At 31.1% G+C, this 27,397-nt stretch overlaps 4 protein-coding genes across 11 annotated transcripts in view; 3 read left to right on the top strand and 1 right to left on the bottom strand.

Annotated features, from left to right (window-relative positions):
- Window positions 1–27,397, bottom strand: part of Pde1c (Phosphodiesterase 1c) — a 442,898-nt gene that overhangs the window by 112,857 nt on the left and 302,644 nt on the right. The window lies entirely within an intron of this gene.
- Window positions 1,194–12,753, top strand: LOC113395381 (maltase 2-like). Its single transcript, XM_026632983.2, has 12 exons — window positions 1,194–1,261; window positions 2,461–2,616; window positions 2,889–3,068; window positions 4,847–5,004; window positions 6,166–6,291; window positions 7,175–7,431; window positions 8,801–8,999; window positions 9,175–9,282; window positions 9,918–10,068; window positions 10,289–10,484; window positions 11,556–11,693; window positions 12,638–12,753. The coding sequence occupies exons 2-12, from the start codon at window positions 2,463–2,465 to the stop codon at window positions 12,705–12,707; spliced, it is 1,737 nt and encodes a 578-aa protein (XP_026488768.2). The 5' UTR covers window positions 1,194–1,261; window positions 2,461–2,462; the 3' UTR covers window positions 12,708–12,753.
- On the top strand, window positions 14,949–19,403 carry LOC113395371 (maltase A1-like). The gene is made up of 10 exons (XM_026632974.2): window positions 14,949–15,169; window positions 15,522–15,701; window positions 16,132–16,289; window positions 16,623–16,748; window positions 16,824–17,279; window positions 17,840–17,947; window positions 18,021–18,171; window positions 18,251–18,446; window positions 18,752–18,889; window positions 19,298–19,403. Exons 1-10 carry the CDS (start codon window positions 15,007–15,009, stop codon window positions 19,362–19,364), a joined length of 1,743 nt encoding a protein of 580 aa, XP_026488759.2. The 5' UTR covers window positions 14,949–15,006; the 3' UTR covers window positions 19,365–19,403.
- LOC113395360 (maltase A1-like) lies at window positions 21,599–25,711 on the top strand. Its single transcript, XM_026632966.2, has 9 exons — window positions 21,599–21,769; window positions 21,861–22,040; window positions 22,126–22,283; window positions 22,357–22,938; window positions 23,337–23,444; window positions 23,520–23,670; window positions 23,804–23,999; window positions 24,709–24,846; window positions 25,630–25,711. The coding sequence occupies exons 1-9, from the start codon at window positions 21,604–21,606 to the stop codon at window positions 25,694–25,696; spliced, it is 1,746 nt and encodes a 581-aa protein (XP_026488751.2). The 5' UTR covers window positions 21,599–21,603; the 3' UTR covers window positions 25,697–25,711.

Genomic DNA, 27,397 nt, shown 5'->3' on the forward strand with positions numbered 1-27,397 from the left:
TTTAAATAACATGCGTCTTAAGTTTCAGAATATTAATTTAAAATTATACGGCTTTTAAATATACGCTATCTAGGGGTCCTTTCTCTTTAATCTCGCTCCGAGGTCTGACCCTAATCAACTATGAGTAAAACGTTGCCTGCACCAAGTTTTGAAGATCTTTGTATCTTTGCTTAATGGAAAGTCACGTCTAATTTGAATATGACCTTGAAAATTATCCCGATTTGAGATATTCTTTTCGAAGACAAGAGCTATCAGGAAAATACAATTTGCTTAATTTAATTCATGTGTCGAATCGAAATTAGTTTTCTACTAAAATTAGAACCATTTAAAACACCGGGTTCTATAAATTCCATACAAGGTATTGTAGTGTGTTCTTTTTTTTCATATTACATCAAATTTAGTTTTAAGACGAATAAAGAAGCACTCATTTGGGTTAAGTCATTATTTACTTAGAGGTACTTTGAAAAAAATCAAAATGAAAAAGGTTAGAATAAGTAAATTCTTCGCGAAATGTTAACCGGTAATGTAAAAGTTTCGATTGAAAATTGGTTCGCTGCCGATTTTCTGTCATATAGGTTAGGTTTGCTTAGACTCCAATACTTAAGACTTACTGTGATGTTAAATTCATGCGCATTACGGCTTACCTGTAAGAAAGAAAATACTAATATTAATTTTCATTATCAAAAAAACTTCTCGATACGACATTTTATTATCTTCTACTCATATTAATATATTACATATGAAAATCTCATAAAATCCTTGTTGGTTGTATGCCCACATTTCGTAAAATCACCGTAGAGCCTACATAGGCTTACGCGAGCGCGCTAGGGCCCGTTAACGTACACTCAAGAAAGCGCGCAAATACGTGCATTGGTTTACACGTACAAAAGCGACTTTACCGCTCGAAGTAGCGCGTTAGCACGCAAACGCGTTTCTGCGCAACACTTTGTGATGTGAATAACTGTACACTATACTCCGTTAGATGTGTACAAATCTATGAACAGTATTATTAGTTAAGAAACATAAGTATAAAATAAAAGGGCATCCATTGATCATCTGTTTATCAAACTTCATATGATACGACGTCCATTAGAGTAACGTTTGGTGAAAACAAAAGAAATGTTTGCAAAAACATTCATCGCTAATGTAATATAAGGAGATGTTTTATAAATTCCGTTCATTCGTCCATTAGAAAACAGTTCTAATAGAACCTAGTTGTGATGTTTGTAAAATTAAATTGCAAGTATTAATATCTTACTAAGTAAGTATTTATTTTTGTAATAATATTCTTGATACTGGCTGTGCCCGCGACTTCGTGCGTGTTTGAATTTTGTGTATATGTATAGGTGTGTACATATAATTCTAAAATAAAAGTAGCCCAAGTTACTGCTTATTACATCAGCTATCTGCCAGTGAAAGTTCCGTCAAAGTCAGTCCAGCCGTTCCAGTGATTAGCCGGAAAAAACAGACAGACAGAGAGACAAAAATTGTAAAAATGTTATTTAAGTATATGTACCGTGTATACATACATATGCATTTAGTAAAACGCGGTTATTTTAATGTTACAAACAGACACTCCAATTTTATTATATGTATAAATGATTCATTCAAGTATCAAAATCAACCTTTATTTATAAGTAAGTATATGATTTATCGGAGTGACCTTTTAAGTCTGAAGTTGTATGCGTTGTGGTGGATAGGATCAGTGGTTAAATGTTTAAGAAAAATTAAAAAACTGTATCCCGTTAGAACGTTCGTAAAAGTCTCGTAGTCAGACGTTTGTGTTTTTTTTTGTTTTATGAACTGCCTCTGCTTTTTTATAATTTCTCTACAAATTAGACCAGCCAGACCAGTATAGAATAACTTCCTTCTAAATTACACCTAGTGTCAAAAGTCTCCAAGTAAATTAGCTGTGACATACGGTCAGTCTACGCACAGATAGACAGGCCGAAATCTTAAAGGTTCCTTTTTGTTTCTTTGAAACCCTAAAAACTTAATGTACTTGCAATATTTTTGTGTAACTAAGTAAACTTTGCGTCTAAAACGTTACTGATAAAATATTGGACTCAAAATTGGGTTTAAAATTTTATTCTAATCATACCGAAAGACTTAAAATTTCGTTATCTATTACTAAAAATAATATTGCACATCAGATAAATAATAAAAAACTTAAATATAGAGTTAAAGAAAAAAATTGAAAAGTACATTATGTCGTAGGTAGCAAAGTTAGTTATTTTTTCTTTATCTCAAGAACTTTTTGAAGTCATTCATAATATATTTATAAACTTTAGATTATGTAATAATTAACAGAATTCTGTTAAAAATACTATCGTGCACAAAATTTTACTATCTAAATGTATAGTACAAAAAACAGTTCACTCCTTGTGAATTTTCGTGAAAAACCTCTCCAACTTCTATTGTTTGCTCCAGAAATTTGTTAAAAAAGTTTGCCTTTTTCAGACATGTTGATGATACTTCCCGTGTTATTCGCAGCTGTTGATGGCAGATATGAAAACGTGAACGTGAAACTGGATTGGTGGGAAAATGCGGTTTTTTATCTGATTTATCCGAGATCGTTTATGGATAGTGATGGCGATGGAATTGGGGATATAAATGGTTAGATTCCTCACACATGTCACTATTTTCACTTAATATATTTCATTTTTAAAATTCCGAGACAATCTTATAATATACGTAGATTCTAACCGAACTTCCAGAGTTAAAATCCAGAGTACCTCTGAGTCTTAAATTGAATTTGGCAGGACTTATTTGACTTTTTATTGGGATGACTTGAATTAATCTTAATCTTAATCATTAATAGGTACAATTCTTGGGTAAAATCATATCGGGTATTACGCATAAAATATATATTTTTTTACATTTTGAAGGTATCACATCGAGACTTGATTACTTAAAGGATCTGGGCGTTGATGCTGCATGGTTATCACCTATCTACCGGTCTCCGAATCAAGATTTCGGTTTCGATGTAAGTGACTTCTACTCAATTCAACCAGATTACGGAACCATGGAAGACTTCGAACAACTCCTCAAAAAGGCTAATGAAATAAGTGAGTAGCCCTACAATACAATGGAAATAGAAAGGTTTTTTAGCGACTCAATTTTCCGAACTTTGCTTGAAATATAGTAGGGGTTATTCAGGCACTTAACTTACATTAACACGTAGTTTGAAGATATCAGATAATATGATATTACATTAAGAGCAAATATTATCCTCCTGAATATAATGGCGCCAATTTTATTAATCTCTACTCTAAATTAATTCCAGTGGACCTAAAATATTGCTATATGTTTTTATTATCTGTGGTATTAAAATAAAATAAAAAAGTATCTCGGGCTGTCGTATTAGTTAATAAATGAAACGCAAAAGAATCAACAGGCTATGTTAACTTTAAAAAAAAAGAATTATATACATATATAAATATATATGTTACGTATTTTAGTATTCGTGTTGATAGTATTGAGTAGTTTATCAGATTAAGATGGGATGAATCTATTCTACCAAAAACCCAACGGCACGGTACATAAGAATTATTTAGTTATAAATATTACTTCTACTCCTGATGTTGGTTAGATATGGATTTTCATAAACCATAATTTTTAATAACTCAATTTGATGAAATTAATGAAAATAATCATGTACAATTAAAACGTACATTATAATTACTAAAATAACATACAATTATTTGTACTAACAAGTTTATTTTGTTGAAGCGATTATATTTCATGAAAGTAATTTCTTAATTCAAATTATATTTGAAACACGCGTGCTTTATATAATAACGTTAAGTTTTTTTTTCCTTTTGCTTCCCTATGAATCTTAGATCTAAGTTTCAGTTTTTACGTCACGATAGCCAATAAAAATGCCATTTTCAAATACAAACTACAACACTAAATCTTCATATGCGTGACTTAATGAAATAAAAAATATCGTAAGGACATCGGTTTGTTTTGGACGAAAATCTTCCAAATTGCATATGAATTAATCCGCAATAGAATCCAATCCACATGATGGAATGCTTCAAATCTTCTCAATATATCTTATAGGGTCCATAAGCATAGCTGTCCGACAATAATACGCATATAATTTTGTCAGCACCTGTAACCTATAATATTGAGGACCTAATAAGGAGGTTCTTATAACTCCCACGTGACGGGGTGACTCTAATTTGTACATCCAAATTCAGAAAAAGATCCTTTAAATCTCTTAGAAGATTTATTTAATATTTGTAAAGATTCTAATGAAATAATTAAAGCGAGTGAGCGACGGTAAAAGATAAAACATGATGATACTCGTAACGTAGTCGCACAAATAAACCGATGAAAATATTCGTAAGTCGTTTTTTTTCTCGAGGAAATTTTTTTGTATTAATATACAACTTTTCGGCTTTTTTGCTATTGGTTAGGTCTTTTGATGTCGAATAACATGAAAAAATACTTTAATTAAAGATTACAAAATTTTTTGATTCATTTTCAGCACATTTCAAGAGGAAAAGTTTTCAAATTATTTTATATTTCAAAATAAAATTGAAATCTACTAAAATATAAGATTTACTACATACAAAAATTCCATATGTCACTTTTTTGTCAGTTAAACGGTGTTATATTTACTTGTTGGTAGGGCTTTGTGCAAACCCTTCTGAGTAGGTATCACCCAGGTACCGTCAATAGTAATACATTGTATTATTGAGTTCCATTTTGAAGGGTGAGTTAGCCAGTGCACTTCAGGCACAAGGGGCATAACATCAGAATACTCCACATGGTTTCAGCAACCACACCTAAACAACAATTATATACAGGTAACTTAATAAGAGAAATAATCTTTCAGACATGAAAATTGTGTTAGAACTCGTCCCAAATCATACGAGTAATGAGAGCGAATGGTTTATAAAATCTTCGAACAAGGACGAATATTACCATGATTGGTTTGTTTGGGAAAACGGCCATTTGGATGCGCAAGGCAGGAGACGCCCCCCAAACAATTGGGTGAGCATTATTTTTTAACGTAAATGTATATCTATGTATTAAATTACTGACAGACGAGCTGACCCACTTGTAAGAAGGCGTTAATTTTTAACAGAGGGTGCGCATTTAAACTCAGGTTTTAGTTACTAATTTGTTTTAATAAAATATCTCGTGTTCGGTGGTAAAGAAAATTATTCCAAGAATCTTGCATTTGTAGGACGAAAATTGATATCACTAATTCAATACCAATTTTAGCGCCACGAGTAAGCTCCAACTTCCAAGCCTTCTCAAGTGGAGTGGAGGACTCAGAAGTAGGCTCATTAATAGGTTTATATATAACATAGATTTCAAAGAAATGACACGTTTAATTATAAATTTTTCTTTCAACATAAACTCTATTTTGTCAAAACTACGATTATAATAATGCTTTTACATATTTGAAAAATTAATTAATTATGACGAAACCAAATCATAAACAATGTTATCGATATTATATTAAATATCCACAGACGAATAGTTTTGTGGTTTTACAAGACATTAATGTACGGCCGTATCCATAGTGACATTATTATGTTGATGAATTCTGCTATGAAAGCGGAGATGATGTGTGTTCCGTTAATAAGGAAACTCTGCTTGCTCTGTGCTATCATGACCTAGAAATTATATAGATAAACCTCTTTTATATAAAAATATGTCAGTAGTACTAATACGTGATATTGCTTAGTACAAGCATTATGGGATTTAATATATTATAGGAAATGATTAGAACTATAATTATTTAATATATTACCTTTTTTTTTTCATTGAATAATATTAACTCGTGGAAAAGTAACTGGTATCTCATGGAAACTAAACGAGCGTGGAATACGTGATAAGCGATATTGACTTTAATGTTAATAAAAATGTACAGTATACACGTATCAAAATGGCATATCACCGTAAGTCAGTTGTCACCATTCCACGACAGAAAAGTGAAATGAATCATTACAGAATCACTCTGCTAGACAATTTTTTTTAAAAATTAAGCATCTGTATATAAATTTAGTTAACATACATGTTGTTTTACTCTGCGCAAGCAAATTACTGCTAAGGGATAACAAAAACTGTATCCAATTCCATGCAAACGAATACCTTTCGTTTTATGTACTTTCATCGTTTTGTACATTTCATTCTGAATTTCAGATCAGTGTTTTTAGAAAAAGCGCCTGGCAATACTCGCCAATCCGTGATCAATACTATTTGAATCAGTTCGGTGTCACCCAGCCGGATTTAAACTTTAGAAATCCCGTTGTCGAGGAAGAAATAAAGGTTAGTTATCTTTATTTATGATTGTCGAGTGCCAGGTATATTATGTTGCAGATGCCTCTTTAAATTTGTTTGAAAGCAATTATTAGTTACGACTCACGCGCATGTTGTGCCAGATACTTTAACATAGATGTCATTTAATCTATAAATACTTGCTTAAAAAGTAATGATATTGTAGGTAGGTTCATAAAACCCTCATATTCTAAATTACATTTTGATTAGTTGTACAGAAAAAAAAATACGAGTGAAAAAGTGTTATTTATAAAATATTAATGATGGTAATTTTTTTCCTAAAAATGTCATTAAAAAAACCAGTTTGAGCTATGAAATGATTTATTAAAATCTATAAATCTCCATCAGCATACTTCCGTTTATCGACAGTAAAAAAGACGAACTTATAATATTATTTTCTGTTTCGAACCGATGTTAGGTTTTACCTTAAATACTAACAAAGTGGCAATACTTCTTGATTGAATAAAATAATGTGAATTGATTTGATTTTAAGCACTATAAATCGCACATACCTACTGAACAAACTTTTAAAAGGAACTGTAATCATAAATCTTTTTAAATAATGCTAACTCTTCTGTGTATGAAGCGAATAAGAAATCGATACTAAGTTTCAAAGAACCGATACGACAAACTTTGTAGTCATCCATCAAAGAACAACTCCATTACAGATTTAAGAGACACTGCTTTTAACGTATTAACACGATCTTTTGTTTTATTCTTTGATGAAAAAAAAACTTGTAAAATTCATCTCTTGTCATAGAGACATTAGTAATCTGAAAGGATAATTTCTTTACCGAAGAAGCGTAAAATATTTCTTAAATAAATGGATCAGCTACATCATAGTGGTCAATATGTCCAAAAAAACTTTTTTCAGAACATCCTAAAATATTGGTTAGAGAAAGGAGTAGCTGGATTTTCTATGAATTCCGTGAACTATATATTTGAAGTTGACAAGGATCTATATGGAGGAATTTATCCCGATGAACCGGCAACTGGAAAACCAGGACTTGGGCCTGATGATTATGACTATCTAGATCATATTTACACCAAAGACCATGAAGAAAATTATGATCTGATTTCCCAATTTCGCGAAGTATTTGACGCATTGACACTTAGAGATAATTTAACAAGGTATGTTGCTTATATTATTTTAAATATAACCATTTTTTATATCTATTGAACATATAAAAACTTCGTGAAGTATTCAATTAATTATTCATTATTATAATTCCACTAAAATCTTACTCATATTTCAAATGTAACATTGTGTATTTGGTCGATAATATCATGGACTTCAAAGTATTCAATTTTAAATTATTGAATAAATAAATTCTAATATCAATGTAGTATAACATGATACTCTTAATGTATTGTGTTTAATGTGAACATACCTATTATGAAATTTGGAATGAGTGCAATAGATTGCATATTATTGGTATATAATTTAATAATTTATGGTATAGTTAGGCGGATGAGCAAATGGGTCCACTGATGGTAACTGGTCACCACTGCCCATAAATATAGGCTATGTAAACAAATTAACCATTCCTTATATCGTCAATGCGCGACAAACCATGGGAACTAAGATGAAACGATGTCCTTTATGCCTGTCAGTCAGTGTAACTGACTTTCTCAGCATTCAAACACATCAATATTGAATTTTGCTGCATGGTGGTAGAATTTATGATGTGTGGAAAATGGGCCTGCACAAATCCCTACCATTAACTAAATATGATGGGCTACAAAAATATGACAAGATCTTCATTTTAACATCGTTAAATATCACTAGTGTAATTTAAGTTCCTAACATTCTTTATCTATAGATATACTAAAAATGTAACAGGCCGTTGTGTTCATGAAACATTACAATTCATGTTGCCTGTAGTCTCTTCGTTCGCCAACATTTGGACAGATTATATTAAAAATTGTTCACTTTTGAATTTAGGAATAAAATTTTCAAGGGATAACAAATCATTAACTTTTACTCTACCATGACCATTTCTAAATGATTTGAAATCATCTCATGACCAGGTTCCAAGTGATCACAGTGACTCGTTCGTTTCACAAACACATAATTATTTATTATAAGGAATTCTCGTATAAAAAATAATTTCTTGATGGAATATTAAAATATTCTCGATGATTATAAACGTGAAACACAATGCGAACCAATTAAGAAGAAAACAATAGTGTTGAAAACTGTTAGGCTCTCTTATTCGCGCTTCTAATTATAGAATAAAAAAGAAAAATTAGATTTTCGTACTTTATTTTGAACATAAATTTAATTTTATTTGAGATTTAAAACTAACGAAAAATATAAATATAGCTTCGACGTCATACAATAAACTAGATACACGAAACGTTTAGAAAATAAAAATTTTAACTGCACTTTTATTTCGTACCGTTGATGGGAACCATTATAAAATTAATGACCAACGCCGTTTCTAACGTGCAATAAAAGCGGATTTTTTTTTCAACGTGAGATTTAAACTGTCTTCAGGGTATTGATAACAGAAGCTTACACCAGCATAAAGAATGCAGTGAGATATTACGGTGATGGCATGCGCTCCGACGCTCACATACCCTTCAATTTCGCTCTCATAGAAGACTTGAATAAGGAATCTGATGCGAGAGACATCAAATATGCGGTCGATAAATGGCTGACCTACAAACCGCTTCGGCAGCCAGCTAATTGGGGGGTAATTGTTCTTTAGATTACTATACGAGTATGTATTCAATGAAAGAGAAAGTAGATAAACTATAAATACAAAATGTCCTGACAACCTGATAGTTAATAATAGATTTAGAAGTTGTAATTGAAGTATCACAGCTACTTATTACTTCTGGTTTTTTTTAAACTACTATTTTCTTTAGATTGGATCTCTTGATAAAAGTCGAGTGGCATCGCGTTTTAGGCCAAAACTGGTTGATGCTTTCAATATGCTTGTTCTATTATTACCTGGAATCGCAATCACTTATATGGTAAGATATATTTTATTTATAAAACCAAACAAATACACGAGAATATCACGTAAATAATATGATGTAACTCTTCTATTAAATAATATGCGTGAAACTTCGATACCATGAAAAATAGTTAGTAGTTTTAAAACAAGCAAAAACATTTTTTTTTTATAAAGTTCCTTTTAAGAAATTATATATTGAAAATCGCAGCTTTCATCTTAATCGCATTGTCCATAACCTAAGCATCTAATTCGTTTATCAGACTCGTATCTCAGGATATATTATTCCGCTTAATTTTAAATAATGCAGCATCATCAGTGTAATTCTAATTATTATAGAGAATCATTATACGAAAGATATTTGATCTTATTATTAAAATCGAACACATTGCATTACTTTTCACACAGGCATTTTTTCATTCTATGAATTCATAGTATGAAAATCACGAATCGACGAAATTTTCGAAGTATCATTCATAATTCAACAAATTAAACTTTCATGACGAATGCTTTATTTATTTTTTTAAAATACAATAATATAATAAGAAGTATCTTAATAAATACGTTACACAATAAACTGATAGACTGCCAAATACATAATAAAGCAATTCAAATACATACACTCCGATTTAATCCAATCTGTCCATTACAAAGGGCGAAGAAATTGGTATGACAAATGGATTCGTAACGTGGACTAAAACGATGGATCCCTTGGCCTGTAACACAGATGATCCGGTCAACTTTGTAAAGGTTTCCCGCGATCCATACCGAACACCATTCCAATGGAGCAATGGAAAGAACGCAGGTAAAAAATACTTTCTATTCAAATCATACGTCAATAGTGCAATGTTTTAGGGACCACCTAGCAACGTAAAAGTTACAAGTTCGATCTTGACCTACTGGGTTATTGTCATCCTCACTATTGGTACAATTGTAGAAAAAAAAAAAAGAAGTAACTTAAGAGGGTATCTTTTGTTGTAATTGCAAGGCATCGTCATATAACATAATACATAAATATGTTATAGGGTTCTCTAATGCTGAGAAAACTTGGCTTCCATTAGCTGATGGATACCAACATATAAACGTGGAAAAACAACGATCAGCTGTCCGGTCCCATTACCAAGTATACCGAAGTTTGACAAATTTGCGGTCTCGTCCTGCGTTCAGACTTGGAGGCTACCAATCCTTGGCACTGACCAAAAACGTATTTGCTTTTAAAAGGTTAAGTATATATTTTTCAGTTACTTTTTTATTATTGCTATTGTCTTTTTTAGCTATAGTTACTTCAGACTTTTAGCTATCAATCGTTTTCCCATAAATTAGCCATGACAGTTTTACGAGAACCTACTTTGGAAAACAGATTATATTGAGAAAAGTCGGCCTAAATTTCCTTATCTAGCAAATCTGTAAATCTTTGTTCAGTTCGATACATTTAAGTTAAGTATAAACAGAGAATTGACTATGTCATTAAATAAATTAAAAAAACTATCAGTATTGTGAAAATAAAACTGATGAAATACTGTCCAGTATTCGATAACAGGCGAAATCAGGAATGATGATTAAAATAAAAATAATATCATTGTGAGTACACTAATTCGTTATCCGTTGAGCTGGTCAACTATGACATGTAGATTTTATTACATTTACATATTTCCACTGCAGTGCGAGATCTTTTGTAAGCACTAATTAAACCCCAGCGAATCCAGAAATATCCGGTTAAGACCGCAACGTTTCTCTACAGACGCAACGTTTGTCTTATTCTATTAGATATTATTTTTCACGTTTAGAATTCTGATTATAATGAAAAACTCAAATTCTACTTTAACAAGTGAACGTACATAATTACAGTCTTTAAAATCAATTATTATTTATCACATATCGTGTTTACAACGTCTTAATTAACTCGCTTTGGGCAATATCTGTGAAGATGGAATTTTGGTGTTTACTTATATCAAAGTTCCCTATGAGTTGAAGTATCCAAACTTGAAATTTTGAACTGACTATATAAATAAATTTTATTATATATATTTTTAACTCTTCTAAAATTAGAACCCATTACGATCTACAATTTTTTATCACAGTTTTAAAAGGGATTATTAAGTTTCTCAACAGAATGTTCGTTTCTTTTTTTTATGTTTCGTATCAGTCCCAACAACTGAGCTAAGCTATATGTATGTTTGTATTCTAGTTTGTTTTTATTTCAAACAAGATAATTACTTGATCTATTATCCTCGTATTATCAGAAATCTGTTATCATATCAGTGATAATAATCAATGATAGTTGTATTTCAGGTGGTATAACGATGATGCATACGTTGTTGTAATGAATGTTGGAAAGAGTTATCAAGTTGTTAATTTGACCGCTTTCGACCTGATTTTTGGACAGTTGGAAGTAGAAGTCAGTAGCGTTCATTCTTCAAGAACTTTTAGGTATGATGTATATATTTATTTTATGTAATATTGTAGTTTTTACGTCCGTTTTTCTGAATATAAACTATAAATTTACTAGAAAATAATTATTATAAAAATACTCCTCGCTCTGAAGATATTTCCGAGTCCAGAGAAAAGCACTATGTAAATAAATGGGGTGCGCAAAAGAAAAGCACTCAAATATTATTTTGAAGTACCTTGAAGACGACATCTTGTTTTTAATTTTAAAGAAATGTTTTAAGCATATTGATTGATTTAGAAATATATAACAAATATATTTATTTTATGGTTATGCCGCGATGTTCCAATGCTAGAACACCTCAATCTTAACAACTGGATTTTCATGTGTTCAATTTGTGCTTATAATTCGTCTCATACTCTGCGCTGAAGAAAAACAAAATCGTGAGGAAACCTGTATGTGTCTCTCGTATGTCAAACATGTATCAGCATTGAGCATTGTGTGTTCAACTTTTTTCTCAATCGGTGAAAGGGCTAGCGAGACATACAGGCTGTTACTTTTTCTTTTATATGAAAAAGCTGAGAGCGAACGATATCTTAATACTATCGGGTTAGTGGTGGATTACATTGTTGTTTCTTTAAAGAATTGGAAACTGTTTTTGAGCAGATGAGTAACTGGTCACTACTACTCATAGATAACAGCATTCCATTCCGGGCTAGAAATATTAATCATTCCAATCGACACCATTGACAAGAATTTTGATCCGGATAAAAACTAGTTGCTTTTGGCAGTTGAATATTTAATGAGTAGATAGCAAGCACCGTCTGCCAAGTTAACTGAGACATGAAATTGGTTATTATATTGTATTTATTCTATTTCAATTTATTGAAGGAAGTAAATTATTAGCGATATGATTACGTATGCCTAAGATGTAACACGAATTTTAGTCATAATAATAAAACGCATTTCCTTTGTTATATTTTAGTGACGATATCCATGCGACTTTCTTGGACCTCGCCGCAGATGAAGCTTTAGTATTAAGAATGCAAGTGTAAAGCTACCGTTTCGGTTTAATATTGTGAAATAAAAAGTAATATTTGGTAATAATAACTATTATTTAATTCCATTTTCGTTTTTAAATTTTAGTATATTTTTGTGTCGTTGCCAGTCGAAATACTTGGAATTATGAAAAATATTGGAATATTTTTTATAATGATTCACTGGACTGACTGGCTTAATGCTTTTACGAGTGGGCTTGGAAAGGACTTGTTAATTTTTTGCTCGTGAGAATTGATATTATGTTTCGACCGAAAATACAACTAGCTTTCATGCAGGGATAAATTCCCCACCACAGTCCACTGCTAGCTACAATAAAGCAGTGACGATTAAAAAAAACAGCTATTTTTAATTATTATTTGAAATAAAAAAAAATTAAATAAAATATATAATTTTGATATCAAAAAACAGTATTTATAGATCATCTATTTTCGTCAGTTTTAATTTTAACTAAATATATGTTTATTTTTTTGTTAAGGCGTTATTTTAGAATGTACCAGTCCAATTTGGAAAATCTTTTTGATTTATAATTGACAACGTTTATATTTAGAAAGGTTATAACACCACGACCTACGTGGGCGTAGCAGTTATCGCTCACTGAAACCGGGTGGAGCACCTATTTATAATATATAATTTCACAAAGTTGAAATAAACTAACGACCCACTGGCAACTGGATAAAGTTGAAATAACTTTCCTATTCGAAGCGTACGTTCTCAAAGTAAAGGACATCAGAGTTTGTTTATAACTCAATCTATTTATGCATCTGATGCAGTGGTCTAGTGGCCAGCTCATGAGGTACTGGGCACAAATCCTGAGTCAGGCCCAAATCAATATAAATTAGCAAAGCAAATTCCATTGCAAGATTTACACTACCATGTGCCGTTGAAGTGCTTCTAAAAAAATTATAATACAAGCACCTAACACTATTGTCAGCCGAGATGGCCCAGTGGTTAGAGCGCATGCATCTTAAACGAAGATTGCAGGTAACCCATGTTGTGCACGGCGGCGAAGGAAAACATCGTGAGGAAACCTGTAATTTTAATGAAATTCTGTCACATGTGTATCCATCAACCCTCATTGGAGCAGCATGGTGGAGTAGGTCCCATTCTTCTCCTCAAAAGGGAGAGGAGGCCTTAGCAGAGTAGTAGAACATTTACAGTTACTTTGAACACTTATTATTATATTATAGTATTTGATATAGGTATCATCAACGTTTATATAGTGCAATGAAAACGCAAAGTTTTTGTTCGAAACACCTTTCTTTTGGATATTTGTTTTAACTTAATATTTTATTTTGTATTCAATTGTGAATCAAGAAGATGTTTCGTAAATATTTATTTACAAATTGTTTCGTGTCAATATTTCGAATGCTTTGAAATAATATTTACTGTTTATGTAAGAATGCAATAAGTTTTTACATTCACGAAAATGTTCAAATAAAAATTAATAAATGAAATATATTTAATAATAAAAAAACTTTACGGACGGATTTATTTTTTCAAAAATAAATAGCACCGACGTCTTTATTTTTTTATGCCAAAATACTTCATTTATTATTTTTATAGCTACATATCATTATATTCTTAAATATTATTGTTTTATTTATATAACGTAGCAATTGATATATTATATAACATTTTTTGTTTTTTCGTTATCATGTTTCAAGATTATTTGTTTGATAAAATATTACCACACCGAGGTTTTATCTCCGCTTTTCGCAACTGTACCTATTGATCGATCTGTTCTTTGATTGCGACCTTTTCCGTTATTACTTTAACCTCAATAGAATTAAATATATTTCTTCTTTTATTAAAAATACTAAACGACTATTTATTTCTACAAGTAATATGTATGAAATAACTAATGAAAGATAATGAAATGAAATACAAATATAACTGAATCAATATACCTTACAGATATGACAAAATATAACAAATTCATAATATCGGAGTTCATAAAAGGATAGTCATTATGTTACCAAATTGAAGGCCTAAAACACCGGCCCTTGTATAATTTAAGCCATTTTCATTGGCAACCTTTCAAGAAGTGCCGTCTTTAAATAATAAAATATTTATTAATTTATACTGTAAATTAAAATGAACATAAATTTTGTTGTCAGTAGTGGAGAACTGGCAGAGTTGCTTCGGAAAATTTTGAAATCTTATGATTTATTATCATCTGAAAACATTTATTGATAAGAAACACTTCACGAGCATATAAATCTGTTAAGTACTGTGCCTTTCACCACAATATTTTATAAATTGGTAAGGTCAGTTGCTATACGGTTGTTCATCAACATGAAGGCAGTTTTTTTACTGCCATTTTTGGTGGCTCTTAGTGCTGGAAATGTTGTAAAACAACAAGAAAAAGAATTGGAATGGTGGGAGACGGCTATTATCTACCAAATTTACCCGAGATCTTTTGCTGATAGCGATGGCGATGGAATTGGAGATCTTAAAGGTGATTGTACAAATTGAACGAATACATTAATTGTTCTATTAGTTTACTTAAGTGGATTGAGGCTTAAGTGTTGTTATGATAATAAAAAAAAAAAACGTTCTTGTTGATTGTCATTATAAAGTCATTATTTAATCATTATCAAATTACAATTAAATATTAGAATAATAAAGAATAAAAAGCCTATTGTTAAATAAAAAAGGACATGACAAGTTTACTGAAAATAATTTATAAAGTTACTGCCTGATCTAGCATTTAACAGAAACACGTATTTTTTCTAAGAAATGATTTAAAAAGATGATAATATGGACCAAATTCCTGGTTGACTGAGATTATATAATAATACATCTATTAGGTATAACTTCAAAGTTGGAATATATCAAAGAGATTGGCGCTGGTGCTATATGGCTTTCGCCGATATTTCAATCTCCGATGTACGATTTTGGTTACGATATTGCCGATTTCTACGCTATTCATGATGAATATGGCACAATGGAGGACTTTGATGAACTACTCGAGAAGGCTAATGAACTCGGTAAGTTTTCAAATTAATTCTCTGGACAATGTACAATTTTTAAATTGTAATAATATTTAGCAAAGAATAAACTTAAGTCGAAAGGGATAAACCAACATGTTTTAAAAAGGTGAAAACGCTTTTCTCGTAAAGTGTTCAAAATTTTATTCGAAAACAGCAGAGACAGATATCATCCGGACTTAAATTTTTGTAATAGAAATCCCTGAGGTGGAGCTTGGGCAGTAACATCCATTAGGCTTATAAATTGCAAATTGTATTCTCACGAGCTATGTTTAGAATAATTTTCAAGTATTTCTAAGGAATTATTATTTTTATATTTATTTATTTTTTAGTAAATCTTCTCCAAATCTTGTTGCTACATATTACTAACTAAGCTTTCATGTTCCTTTGATTATATTGAAAATATTGTTATATTGAACCGCATTTATAGAGATCAAAATAGTATTGGATCTTGTACCCAATCACACATCAAACGAGAGCGTCTGGTTCCAAGAAGCTCTTAACGGCAATGAAAAGTATATTGACTATTTTGTCTGGGAAGATGGAATTGTTGACGAAAATGGAAATAGGCAACCACCTAATAATTGGGTATTTAATTGTATTTAATTTATTATAAATTGATATATATTTTTACGACACGGTTCTATGATTAGAACACCAAAGGAAAGCACCACTGAATTTTTTTTGTGCTATTTATAATTTATCTCGTGCTTAGCGATGAAGGATAACAATTGGACGAAAACTGCATGTGTTGGATGATATATACTAATCCATAACTAATCCGTATTGTATATAAGTTCCAAAACGAACCCCTAAATTTTTTCTGGTCTTTGCCCAATTGAGAAACATCTCCTGTAAATTTTCATCGATACTAATTTAAACAACTAGTTTAATTTTTTTTTAATTGATTTAATTTTATAGCGAAGCCATTTTCGAGGAAGTGCCTGGGAATATAGAGAAGAAGTGGGCAAATATTATTTGCACCAGTTCGTTGTTGGACAACCTGATTTGAATTATCGCAACCCAGACGTTATTGAAGAAATGAAAGTAAGCTTCAAATAACATTTATACAACATAATTTACTGTTGTAAAACAAAAAACACTAACATCATTTATTTTCAGGATATCATTCGTTTTTGGTTGAACAAAGGCGTGGCTGGATTTAGAGTTGATGCTGTTAACTGTCTGTTTGAAGTAGACAAAGCTCTTTTTAATGGAATATATCCAGACGAGCCTATGTCTGGTAGAACTGACGTTGATCCCGAATCACATGACTACTTGAGCCACATTTACACAAAAGATCAAGATGAAACTTATTACATGGTTTACGAATGGAGAGATATATTTGACGAGTACACTGAAAAAGATGGTCTTCCTAGAGTTATGATGACAGAGGTATATGCGTCTATTCAAAATGTGGTCAGGTATTACGGAGAAGGGGATAAAGAAGGTGCTCAAATGCCATTTAACTTTGATTTGATTACTGATGTGGATGCTTCATCTAGTGCTGCCGATATCAAACGGGCTGTTGATAAGTTTTTAACTTATAAACCCGTTCATAAGAATGCTAATTGGGTGGTAAGTTTTATCATTAAATCGATATTAGAATATTATTTTCGAATAATTTTATAAAGACTAGTAGTAGCGTATTTTCGTCGAAAGTTAAAGGCTATGGCATATTTTTACAACTTATAAATAGATTTACTCATATCACATATTATACGGTATTATATTATATACAAACGCTATAATTTTGCATTACATTGTTTCGGTTTTAAAAGTAAGCGAGTCAGGATAATTACCGGGACTAGGGACAACGAGAATATTTTTTATTATTTCTATGATATTCTTTGGCGATGCATAATGATAAAGTAAGGTCCATTTACTTATTTGTCTTCCTAAAATAAAGTGTCCAATTATATAATATCGGTATAGCGGTGTTTTATTGACGAAGATTTGAGGGCTTTAGGCTACGACTCTTAGAAGTGGAACAATAACCATAAACATAAGCGATCAAATTATATTTAGTTGATATGCACAATTTTATGTAGATACAATCATGGAAATAAAAAACATCTAAATTTGTTGGTAAAATCACTAGCCTCTGTTAGTTTTTTAATAAGCATATATAATTCTAGGTAGGTAACCATGACAACAGCAGAATGGCAACACGATATGGACCTTTGTTAGTCGATGGCATCAACATGATTGTGTTGTTACTCCCCGGCGTCGGAGTTACATATATGGTAAAATAAAAAAAATGTAAAATATTAAAATAGTTTGTAATGGAATACTTTAATATGTTTCTATTTTCGAAAGGGAGAAGAAATCGGCATGGTTGATGGTTATGTAAGTTGGGAAGACACTGTAGATCCATCAGGTTGCAATACTAATGACCCTATTAACTACGTCATCTCTTCAAGAGATCCAGAGCGAACACCATTTCAATGGAATTCTGAGAAGAATTCAGGTACAAAAAATACTATTTACTTTTTATTATTCCAAAAATATTTAACTATTGATATGTTAATTACTAATGGTATTTTAAGGATTTTCTACTGCTGACAAAACTTGGTTACCTGTCGCTGAGGGCTATGAATCTCTGAACGTGGAAAATCAGAAGGTTGCTGAGAGATCTCACATAAAAGTCTATCAAGCGTTAGCTGATTTGCGCAAGGACAAGGCATTCCAATATGGTCGATATGACTCTTTGGCTCTAAACAATGATGTTTTTGTATTTAGAAGGTATGTTTATTAAAAAATAACAGGCAATTAATAATCACAAGGGTTAGAGATATGTTAGCTATACAGTTCAGGTTAGTGGACATATATGTATGTGGCGGGGTTTCATTCTGCATGTACATGTTTCTTTAGGATATTTTTTTACCCACAAATGTAATGAGATATAAAGATTAAGTGTCAAAGGTCCCGCAATTTTAAAATAAAACTGGCTTATTTTGGCTCTTCTGTAACAAGACGTGTAAAATATTTAACGCAAAGATCAAAGTATAATTTTATAATATAATTATTCATTTTGTAAATATTTTTAGATGGTACAACGGAGAGACTTTCATAGTAGTGGTTAATATGCGGGACGCGGAGTACGTTGTTGACTTGACGTATTTCGAGAATGTTAGCGGTGAGGCCACTGTCGTCATAACGAGCATCCAATCTTCTAAAGAGGGCGGGTGAGTATGAATACAATTATAATATCATTAACAATATGTATGAGAAATTTTAGATACTTAAAACGTGGCTGAGTGAAAGCGAATACATTTTGTGAATAATCCATTCTGAATAACATTACGCGTAGATACAGACTGTATATTCAATTCCATCTGTCTGATACGGCCTACGGACGAATTTCGTCTGCGGATTTATCTATAATTGTTGTTTAGTGGATGATTAGTTGAACAATACTGTATTATTTTGAATGTCAAATCAATGATGATAGAAGGAGCGAAAATAGTTTTTAGCCATTGCAATAAAGGCGTAAGTGCCAGTAAAGCTACGCCGTCATATACGCGATACGTCATACTTTTTTTAAATTATAAATGTATTGATTTTTAAAGGTTCAAATTATTCTTTCTTTGCAGAGACGTCTTCGATGTGTCGGCGCTGCCTGTGGCGGGATATGAAGGCATCGTTTTAAGATTAATATAATAATTGATCCAAGTTGTATGATTTTTTTTGTAAATATATATCCTTGATCATTTTTAAGTGTTTTTATTTATAGTAAATTTTATTAATTTTAATTTTAAATACAAATAAATTAATATCGACTACAAATATAATTGAAAAGACACCGTTTACATTTTCGTAACAAGCTACAAAGCCTCATGACTTTGAAGTGAATATTATTAAGTGCGTATTAATAAGCAATTGACATTATTGCCGTGATCTAAAATTATTGTCAATTTAAACCAGAATGTGAAATTATTTCATTGTGTAGTGATGAATAACAAGTAGATATAGTAAATAGAAGTGAACATATATTTTTGTAATCTGCTATATTTTGTACTTTTTTGATAACATTATGTGCTTAAAAATATACAAATATGAATTAAAAATAGTTACTGTATAAATCTTGACCGCGTGGAATGGTGGCAAGGATGCTAGCAGCATTTCCCCGTTGAATCGCAATTCCGATCCTCTGCGCTAAAAACGAACCAGCCCTCCTGTCACCAGTGGAGGCAATAAGGCGAGGTGTTATACTTATTTATACTTATTAATAAAACATGAACGAGTATTGAACGATGAAATTCTTTTTTTAGCCAAATTTTATTGAATCGAATTCGAGGGTGGCCCCGTTTCTATTAGAAGGAAATTCCACTCCTACGGATGGAATAAGGCTGGGGGAGTAGAATACGCGACAATGTTGTTTTCTTTATGCAGTGAATTTTGCTTTTATTTAATATTTCTATTTAATATACTTATATAAATAAAAGAGATTTTTAAAAAAGTGTTTTATTACATTATGTACATTAACAGCCTGTAAATTTCCCTCTGCTGGGCTAAGGACTTTGAGGAGAAGGCTTGGAGCATATTCTACCACGCTGCTTTAATGCGGGTTGGTGGAATACACATGTGGCAGAATTTCATTGAAATTAGGCACATGCAGGTTTCCTCACGATGTTTTCCTTCACCGCTGAGTACGAGATGAATTATAAACATAAATTATGCACATGAAAATTCAGTGGTGCTTGCCTGGGTTCGAACCCGAAATCATCAGTTAAAATAAATATTTTAAGCTTATTTTAAATGATTAGTTTTATAGAATCTAACGAATAATAATGGTTAATATTTGATTTAAAATGAACTAATTAGATTAATTTATATACATACATACATATAATAATTACAATTAATGATTTAATATTTATAAAGAAATAGACAAAGACAAAACATTCTATTAACTTTTTCTCCTCTGTGTTTCAACCGAGATTTTATATTTTCCGGTAGATTTACTGTCTTAAAAAAAAAAGACCATCGTAACAACAGATAAAGTTAATTTGTCGCCTGTTTAAAGTACATGATTAATGGAGTTTTTTGTTCTTAAATAATATTTATTTCCATCTTTAATCGACTAGGATGTAAATAAGTTAAACAGGAAATTTAAATTTAAAAAATGAAGCATTTGCGCACACTCCTGCCGCGCCGCATAAATGAATGCAATGGGTACATACGCCACGATTCAACTTGTATCCTAGAGATATATGTCTACAATTAGTATCTCTGACTAACCTGTCGCTCCCATGGTCGGATAGGTCGGTAACAAGATACGATCGGGATGACTTCAGTTACATAGCGTAGTACCCGCGGCACGGAAGATTATCAGAAAACTCGCTATCATAAATTCTTGGCAGAAAAATCAATATTCTCTACTAACTAACGTACTAATACAAATATTTATTTTCTTATTAAATAAATCTCAAACCCAACCGATCGCTCAATCGTGGTTGTTACAAATAAATTATTTTAATTTCTTTAATAATTTAAATATTAATAATTCTCAGATTTAACGAAACAAAAACTAATCATTAATCAAAACTTTTAATTTATTAAGCCATAACGAAAAATTGAGAAACTTAAACTGAATTTTCATTAAAAGTTGTTCGTGTAAACAATATAATCTGAATTGAAATATTTCTTAAGACTTTTATCTCCCCAACATCTCATACGGTTTATCAGAATGTTGTGATAAAAAATAAGTATAAAAAGAAAATTTCGACGGCGTAATTTGGCTCTACTAGACATAATGAGGTAAAAACTTCTATTTTTATATCTTTAATTATCTCCTTTAAAAATAAGTATATTATTTGATTAATTGAGCGTGAAGACTATATTATTTCGTCTCGTTAATGTTACATTGGTATAATAACCAGCAATTAATTTCGTTGAAATGTTTGTTTTTAGGATAGCACCGATTTTTATCCTGCCTGCTTTGTTTTTGCTCGCTTTTGCAAGCGATGTGAAAGAATTGGAATGGTGGGAGACAACTATTTTCTACCAGATCTACCCAAGATCGTTTATGGATAGCGATGGTGATGGAATCGGGGATCTAAAAGGTGAGAAATTAATTAAAAATATTTATTAAAAAATACTTAAATATGTATATTTGTATCAAAACAACATATAGTTTAATTATTTTACTTTTAGGAATAACTTCAAAGTTGGAATATTTGAAGGAGTTAGGCGTTGGAGCGACATGGCTGTCTCCAATGTTTCAATCGCCTATGTACGATTTTGGGTATGATATCGCCGACTTTTACGATGTTCATGATGAATATGGCACTATGGAAGATTTTGATAATTTGATGGCAAAGGCCAAGGAATTAGGTGATACTTTTTTCCTATAAATTAAAAAAAAAATAGTTATGGTTTAACTGTAACTTATACCAATATTTCTCTTGTATCTTTCTAGACATAAAGATTGTTCTCGATTTTGTACCGAATCACGGTAGCAACGAAAGTGTATGGTTTGAAGAGGCATTGAGAGGTCATGAAAAGTACTATGATTACTTTATGTGGGAGGATGGTATTATGGATGAAAATGGGACCTTACGCCCACCAAATAATTGGGTATTCTTTTATTTACTTGAATTGTTTATTGTTCTAATAGAAAAATTATAGTTACACTCAATTTCGTTTATAGAATAGCGTTTTTCGTAAGAGCGCTTGGGAATACAGGGAAGAAGTCGGCAAATATTATTTACATCAATTCGTCATTGGTCAACCGGATTTCAACTATCGTAATCCTGAAGTTGTTGAGGAGATGAAGAATGTTTTAAGATTTTGGTTTGAAAAAGGCGTTGCTGGTTTTCGAGTAGATGCTATATCACATTTGTTTGAAGTGGATAAAGAAAAGTTTGGAGGAAGATACCCCGATGAGCCTTTAAGTGGTGACAGTACTGATGACCCTGAAAATTATAATTACTTGGATCACATTTATACCAAAGATCTGGATGAAACTTATGACATGGTATATCAATGGCGAGAAGTCTTCGAAGAGTATAGTAAAAAAGATGGCTTAGAGAGAGTAATGATGACTGAATCTTACGGAAGCCCACAGGTCACCATGAAGTATTTTGGTGATGGGGAACGTGACGGCTCGCATATGCCTTTCAATTTTGTACTTATATCTGACGTTAATGGTGATTCAAGTGCTGCTGAAATAAAATACGCTCTTGATAAATTCTTGACATTTAAGCCTATCGATAAACTTGCAAATTGGGTGGTAAGTTAAAATGTTTAATTTTTGAAAAATGTCGTTGAATAATTATGTCAAAATTATTATATTATATGATAATTATGGCAAGTATATAAACTGTACTTGTATTTTACTTGAAGCTAGGGCATTGTGCAAATCCGTTTGGGTAGGTAGCACCCACTCAAAATAGATATATTGTTATGTTTGAACGGTGAGTGAGCCAATGTAACTACTGTACACACCAGGGACATAACATCTTAGTTCCCAAAGTCGGTGACACATTGGCAATATAAGGCATATGTAATATTTCTTACAGAGCGAATGTCTGGGTATTGGGCGGTGGTGACCACCGACCTACCTGTATATAAAAAAAAACATAAATGTTTAATGTTATAGTTTATAAAATAATATTGCGTAACCTTTAGGCTGGAAATCACGACAATAACAGAGTAGCATCGAGATTCAGCCCTATGTTAGTTGATGGAGTGAATATGATTGTTTTACTGCTTCCTGGAATCGCAGTTACTTACATGGTAAGAAATTGAAAATACTTTTCACTTATTACGTAAAATTGTGTTATGATAAAAGCATTAAACTTTAATATACAGGGTGAGGAAATTGGTATGGTAGACGGTTATGTAAGCTGGGAAGATACAGTTGACCCAAGCGGCTGCAATACAGATGATCCTATTAATTATGTATCAGCCTCGCGCGATCCAGAAAGAACTCCATTCCAGTGGAGTTCCGAGAAAAACGCCGGTAATTTTTATTAATAATTTGAACCTTAAGAAATATATAACGTTGATACGAGTATAAGGCAATGGTCATACAATTACCAAAAACATTGGTTAATTATGTAATAGAAATAATTACGTATTTAATATTGTTGTAGGTTTCTCGACTGGTGACAAAACTTGGCTACCAGTTGCTGAGGGTTATGAAACTCTAAATGTAGAAGTACAGCGTACTGTTGAACGATCTCATTTAAACATTTATAAGACCTTAGCAAAATTACGAGCGGAACCAGCGTTCAGGCATGGCAGATATGAATCGGTTGCCTTTAATTCGGACGTATTTGCTTTCAGAAGGTATCTTTTAATATTTTTTTATTTTACATTTATTCAGTGTATATTTAATATGATTTAAATTTTTTTAATTCAACTGTTTCATAAATTCTCGTTTTCCGAATGACCGTAATGCAAAAAATATATTCACAAAGCTTCGACAAAGACTAGTTTTGGTTATATGTGTAAATAAGAAACTCAAGATATATCAATTGCTACCTCTAAAATAGGATAAGAAAATGTATGGAATTATTTCGACATCTACTTTAGCGATACTTATCGAAACACCTTAATCCCTTTTAGCCAACACGTTTCCAAACACTTCACACGTCAGATTAAAATGAAATGTCAACGACAAGACAGTATTAAGTGTCACTTCTTGTATTACATTTAGATTACCAAATTATTATACCTACTTATAAATTGTTATTGAAATTGATACTATTAATTAGATTAATCCGTCGCTCCACATTTTGTCGTATTAGTGTCTTAAATATGACGTTAAATTTATTTTTCAATTTAGTATACTTTTATAGATTTTTTTCTTAAGATAAGAAGATAATGATTTGACTATGATCAAAGACGCCTAAATAAATGTCTAAGCATAAATATACATACAACTATATAAATATACCGTTTTTTATGATCGTGGTTGTTTTAAAATCCCTAGGAAAAGTTAGAAGGAACTTGAAGGAAGGCACATTTTAATTAAATTCACATATTTTTTTTCCAGGTGGCACGACGGTGAAACTTACATAGTAATCATTAATCTTAGAGATGTTACTTATGATATTGATCTCACTTACTTTGATAATGTACTAGGAGACCTTGAAGTTGTTGTTAATAGCCTTGATTCACCGAAGACTGTTGGGTATGTATTGCATACATCTTTTAATGATATACACTGACAACCAAGCTTTATCTAGAGCTAAGCTTAATGTAAACATTTTAAACATTTTCGTTATATCTGTTGCCTAAATGACACAGCTCTCTATGAAATAAGAGTTTAATCTGACGTCACGACAAAAGAAATGTCATATATATTTTGTTCTACAAAAAATATACCTAATATTATGAAATTAGTAAATTAAGCTTTAATAGCCAATTTGTAATATAGTTTTATTTTTTTTATTTTCCGTATTCGTTTTTTTAATATAAGTATAATGTCAATTGTCTCGACGTAATAAATAGAACGTTTTATCTAGTTATCGTCAATATAAACTGAAGAGTTAAGGTTCACGAATACCTGATTGTTTTTAGAAAAAAATACAATCTGTATCCAATCTTTGACTCTGGAAATAATATAAATTTATTTTGTTGTATTTACTTAATGTAAAAACACCGCATTAATGTATGAGAAATGTAACTATGATTCTATGACATGACACAACTGCGAATCGAAATTTCGCGGACGCTTAATATAAATATTTTTTCCGAGTTACATTACAAAGATTAAAATTTGTTAATGATTAGAAACTTGATGTTATTATGAATATAAAGTTAAAAAAAATTAAAGTCTTGAGGAGAAGGTTTGGAGTTTAATCCACCCTGGGGGCTCCAACGAGGGTCGGTACATGAGGCAGGATTTTGTTGAAAATAGTCACATGCAGGTATCCATACGAAACATAATTTCAAATTATAATTTCTTTTACAGAGACGTCTTCGAGGTATCAGCTGTGCCTGTAGCGGGATACGAAGGAATGGTTTTAAAGTTAATTTAATAATTCACCTACATTGTATCGCAATTTGTGAATATAAACGTGGCCATTATTTTGCTTTTATTTATAATTAAATGCATGAATTACTCTTTTTATTCAATTATAATAAATTAGAAATATAATAAAAAAGTTGCCGTTAACAAGCTACTGTGCTTGCACTCACTTCAGAGTAAATATTAATAAAGCAATTTTCATTATTGCTATTTAAATAATAATTTATGAATGAAAAACATAATGTTAAAATATTTAATTATGAATTGGTAAACAAGTTTTTTTTTTATTTTTTATTCCATTTTTTTTAACGTTGGTATGTCGTACTTATTGGACAATGAAAAATTTTCGACCTCTTTTACTGAATCGACTTCGAGGGTGTTCTATATTTAAATTTGAAGAAAATGCCACCTCTAATGGTAAAATGATACTGGGAAACTAGGGTACTCGTCACTTGTGTCCTCTAAACAGCATTTTTTTTTTTGAGCAGCGCTTCTGTATGTCCGTCCTACTTATATTTAATACATAAAATCATTCGATGAAATGAGACTTTTAAATATAAAATAGCGTATTGCTGAGCATAAATACTCAAATAAAAATAACTTTATTGATTGATTTAATTTTGTATCGCAGTAAAAGGTGTTAAGTTTTAATTAAAGCGTAGGAAATGTTTGCAGGTTAATTGAAAATTTTTCAGGAAGAACGAAAAATACAGTCACAATATATTGTATTTTAGTAAAAAAGCTTTTACGCTACACAAGATGCGATAAAAGGAAACCGCTTTTAAGTGTTCTTCGTATAACGTCATCGCTGTTTTCCTAAAAGACAACTTAAGTATTTTACTTTGAATTTTGATTACTTTATGTATTAAGAATATTTTATTTCGTTGAAAATTAGTATTATAAAAATATATATTTAAAGCGTCAACAGCGCTTTCCTTCGTTTGTGCTGTTGTCGGTTCTAGTCCTAGCACAAGCTTTAAACTTACTCGGAGGAGTAAATAGAAACATTAGTAATTCCTTACAATGAGGCAGTTATAGCATTCTTTAAAAACGTCGAATTTGTAAAATATTACTTGTTACTTTTGTATCTATATAGTACATATAAAAGTTAAGTATATAATTAAATTTGCTTATCATCTAAGTTTGAACATTATATCCAATTTTAAAGAATGCCAAGAGTGCTTATGGTATTATAAAAGCGTACAATTAGTGCGCTCAGGTGCAATCTCAGATCTCTGACGTTCATAGTCCGACGGGATCGTCTGATTATCATAGACCATCGTGTCTCAGACACGACTATAATGAAGCTAGACACAGTACTAACGAATTCACAGAGTTGCTGGCATGGAAATACATCATAAAATTTCCCGATTCGAGGCTTTCATAAATCATGGGTAAGTTCATAAAATGTATTTATTGTCCCGTCAAGATGTACATATCAATAGAAATGTTATTATTTTATTAAATTAATGTAAGCGCCATTTACAATTACACTTCGTAAAATTCTGTAATTATTTTTTAAAGAAACAAATTTAAATTAATTTACAACTTTTAATTATTTTAAACGAATAAAAAAAGTTAAGCTGAGTTTTCATTAAAAGTTATTAAAATGAAAATATAATTCCAATTGAAATATTTCTAAAGACTTATCTCCCGAACATATCATACGTTTTATCTAAATGTTGAGATAAAATAAAAGTATAAAAGGAAA

Source organism: Vanessa tameamea, chromosome 4 (genome assembly GCF_037043105.1).
Source record: "Vanessa tameamea isolate UH-Manoa-2023 chromosome 4, ilVanTame1 primary haplotype, whole genome shotgun sequence".
Classification (NCBI taxonomy): Eukaryota; Metazoa; Arthropoda; class Insecta; order Lepidoptera; family Nymphalidae; genus Vanessa; species Vanessa tameamea.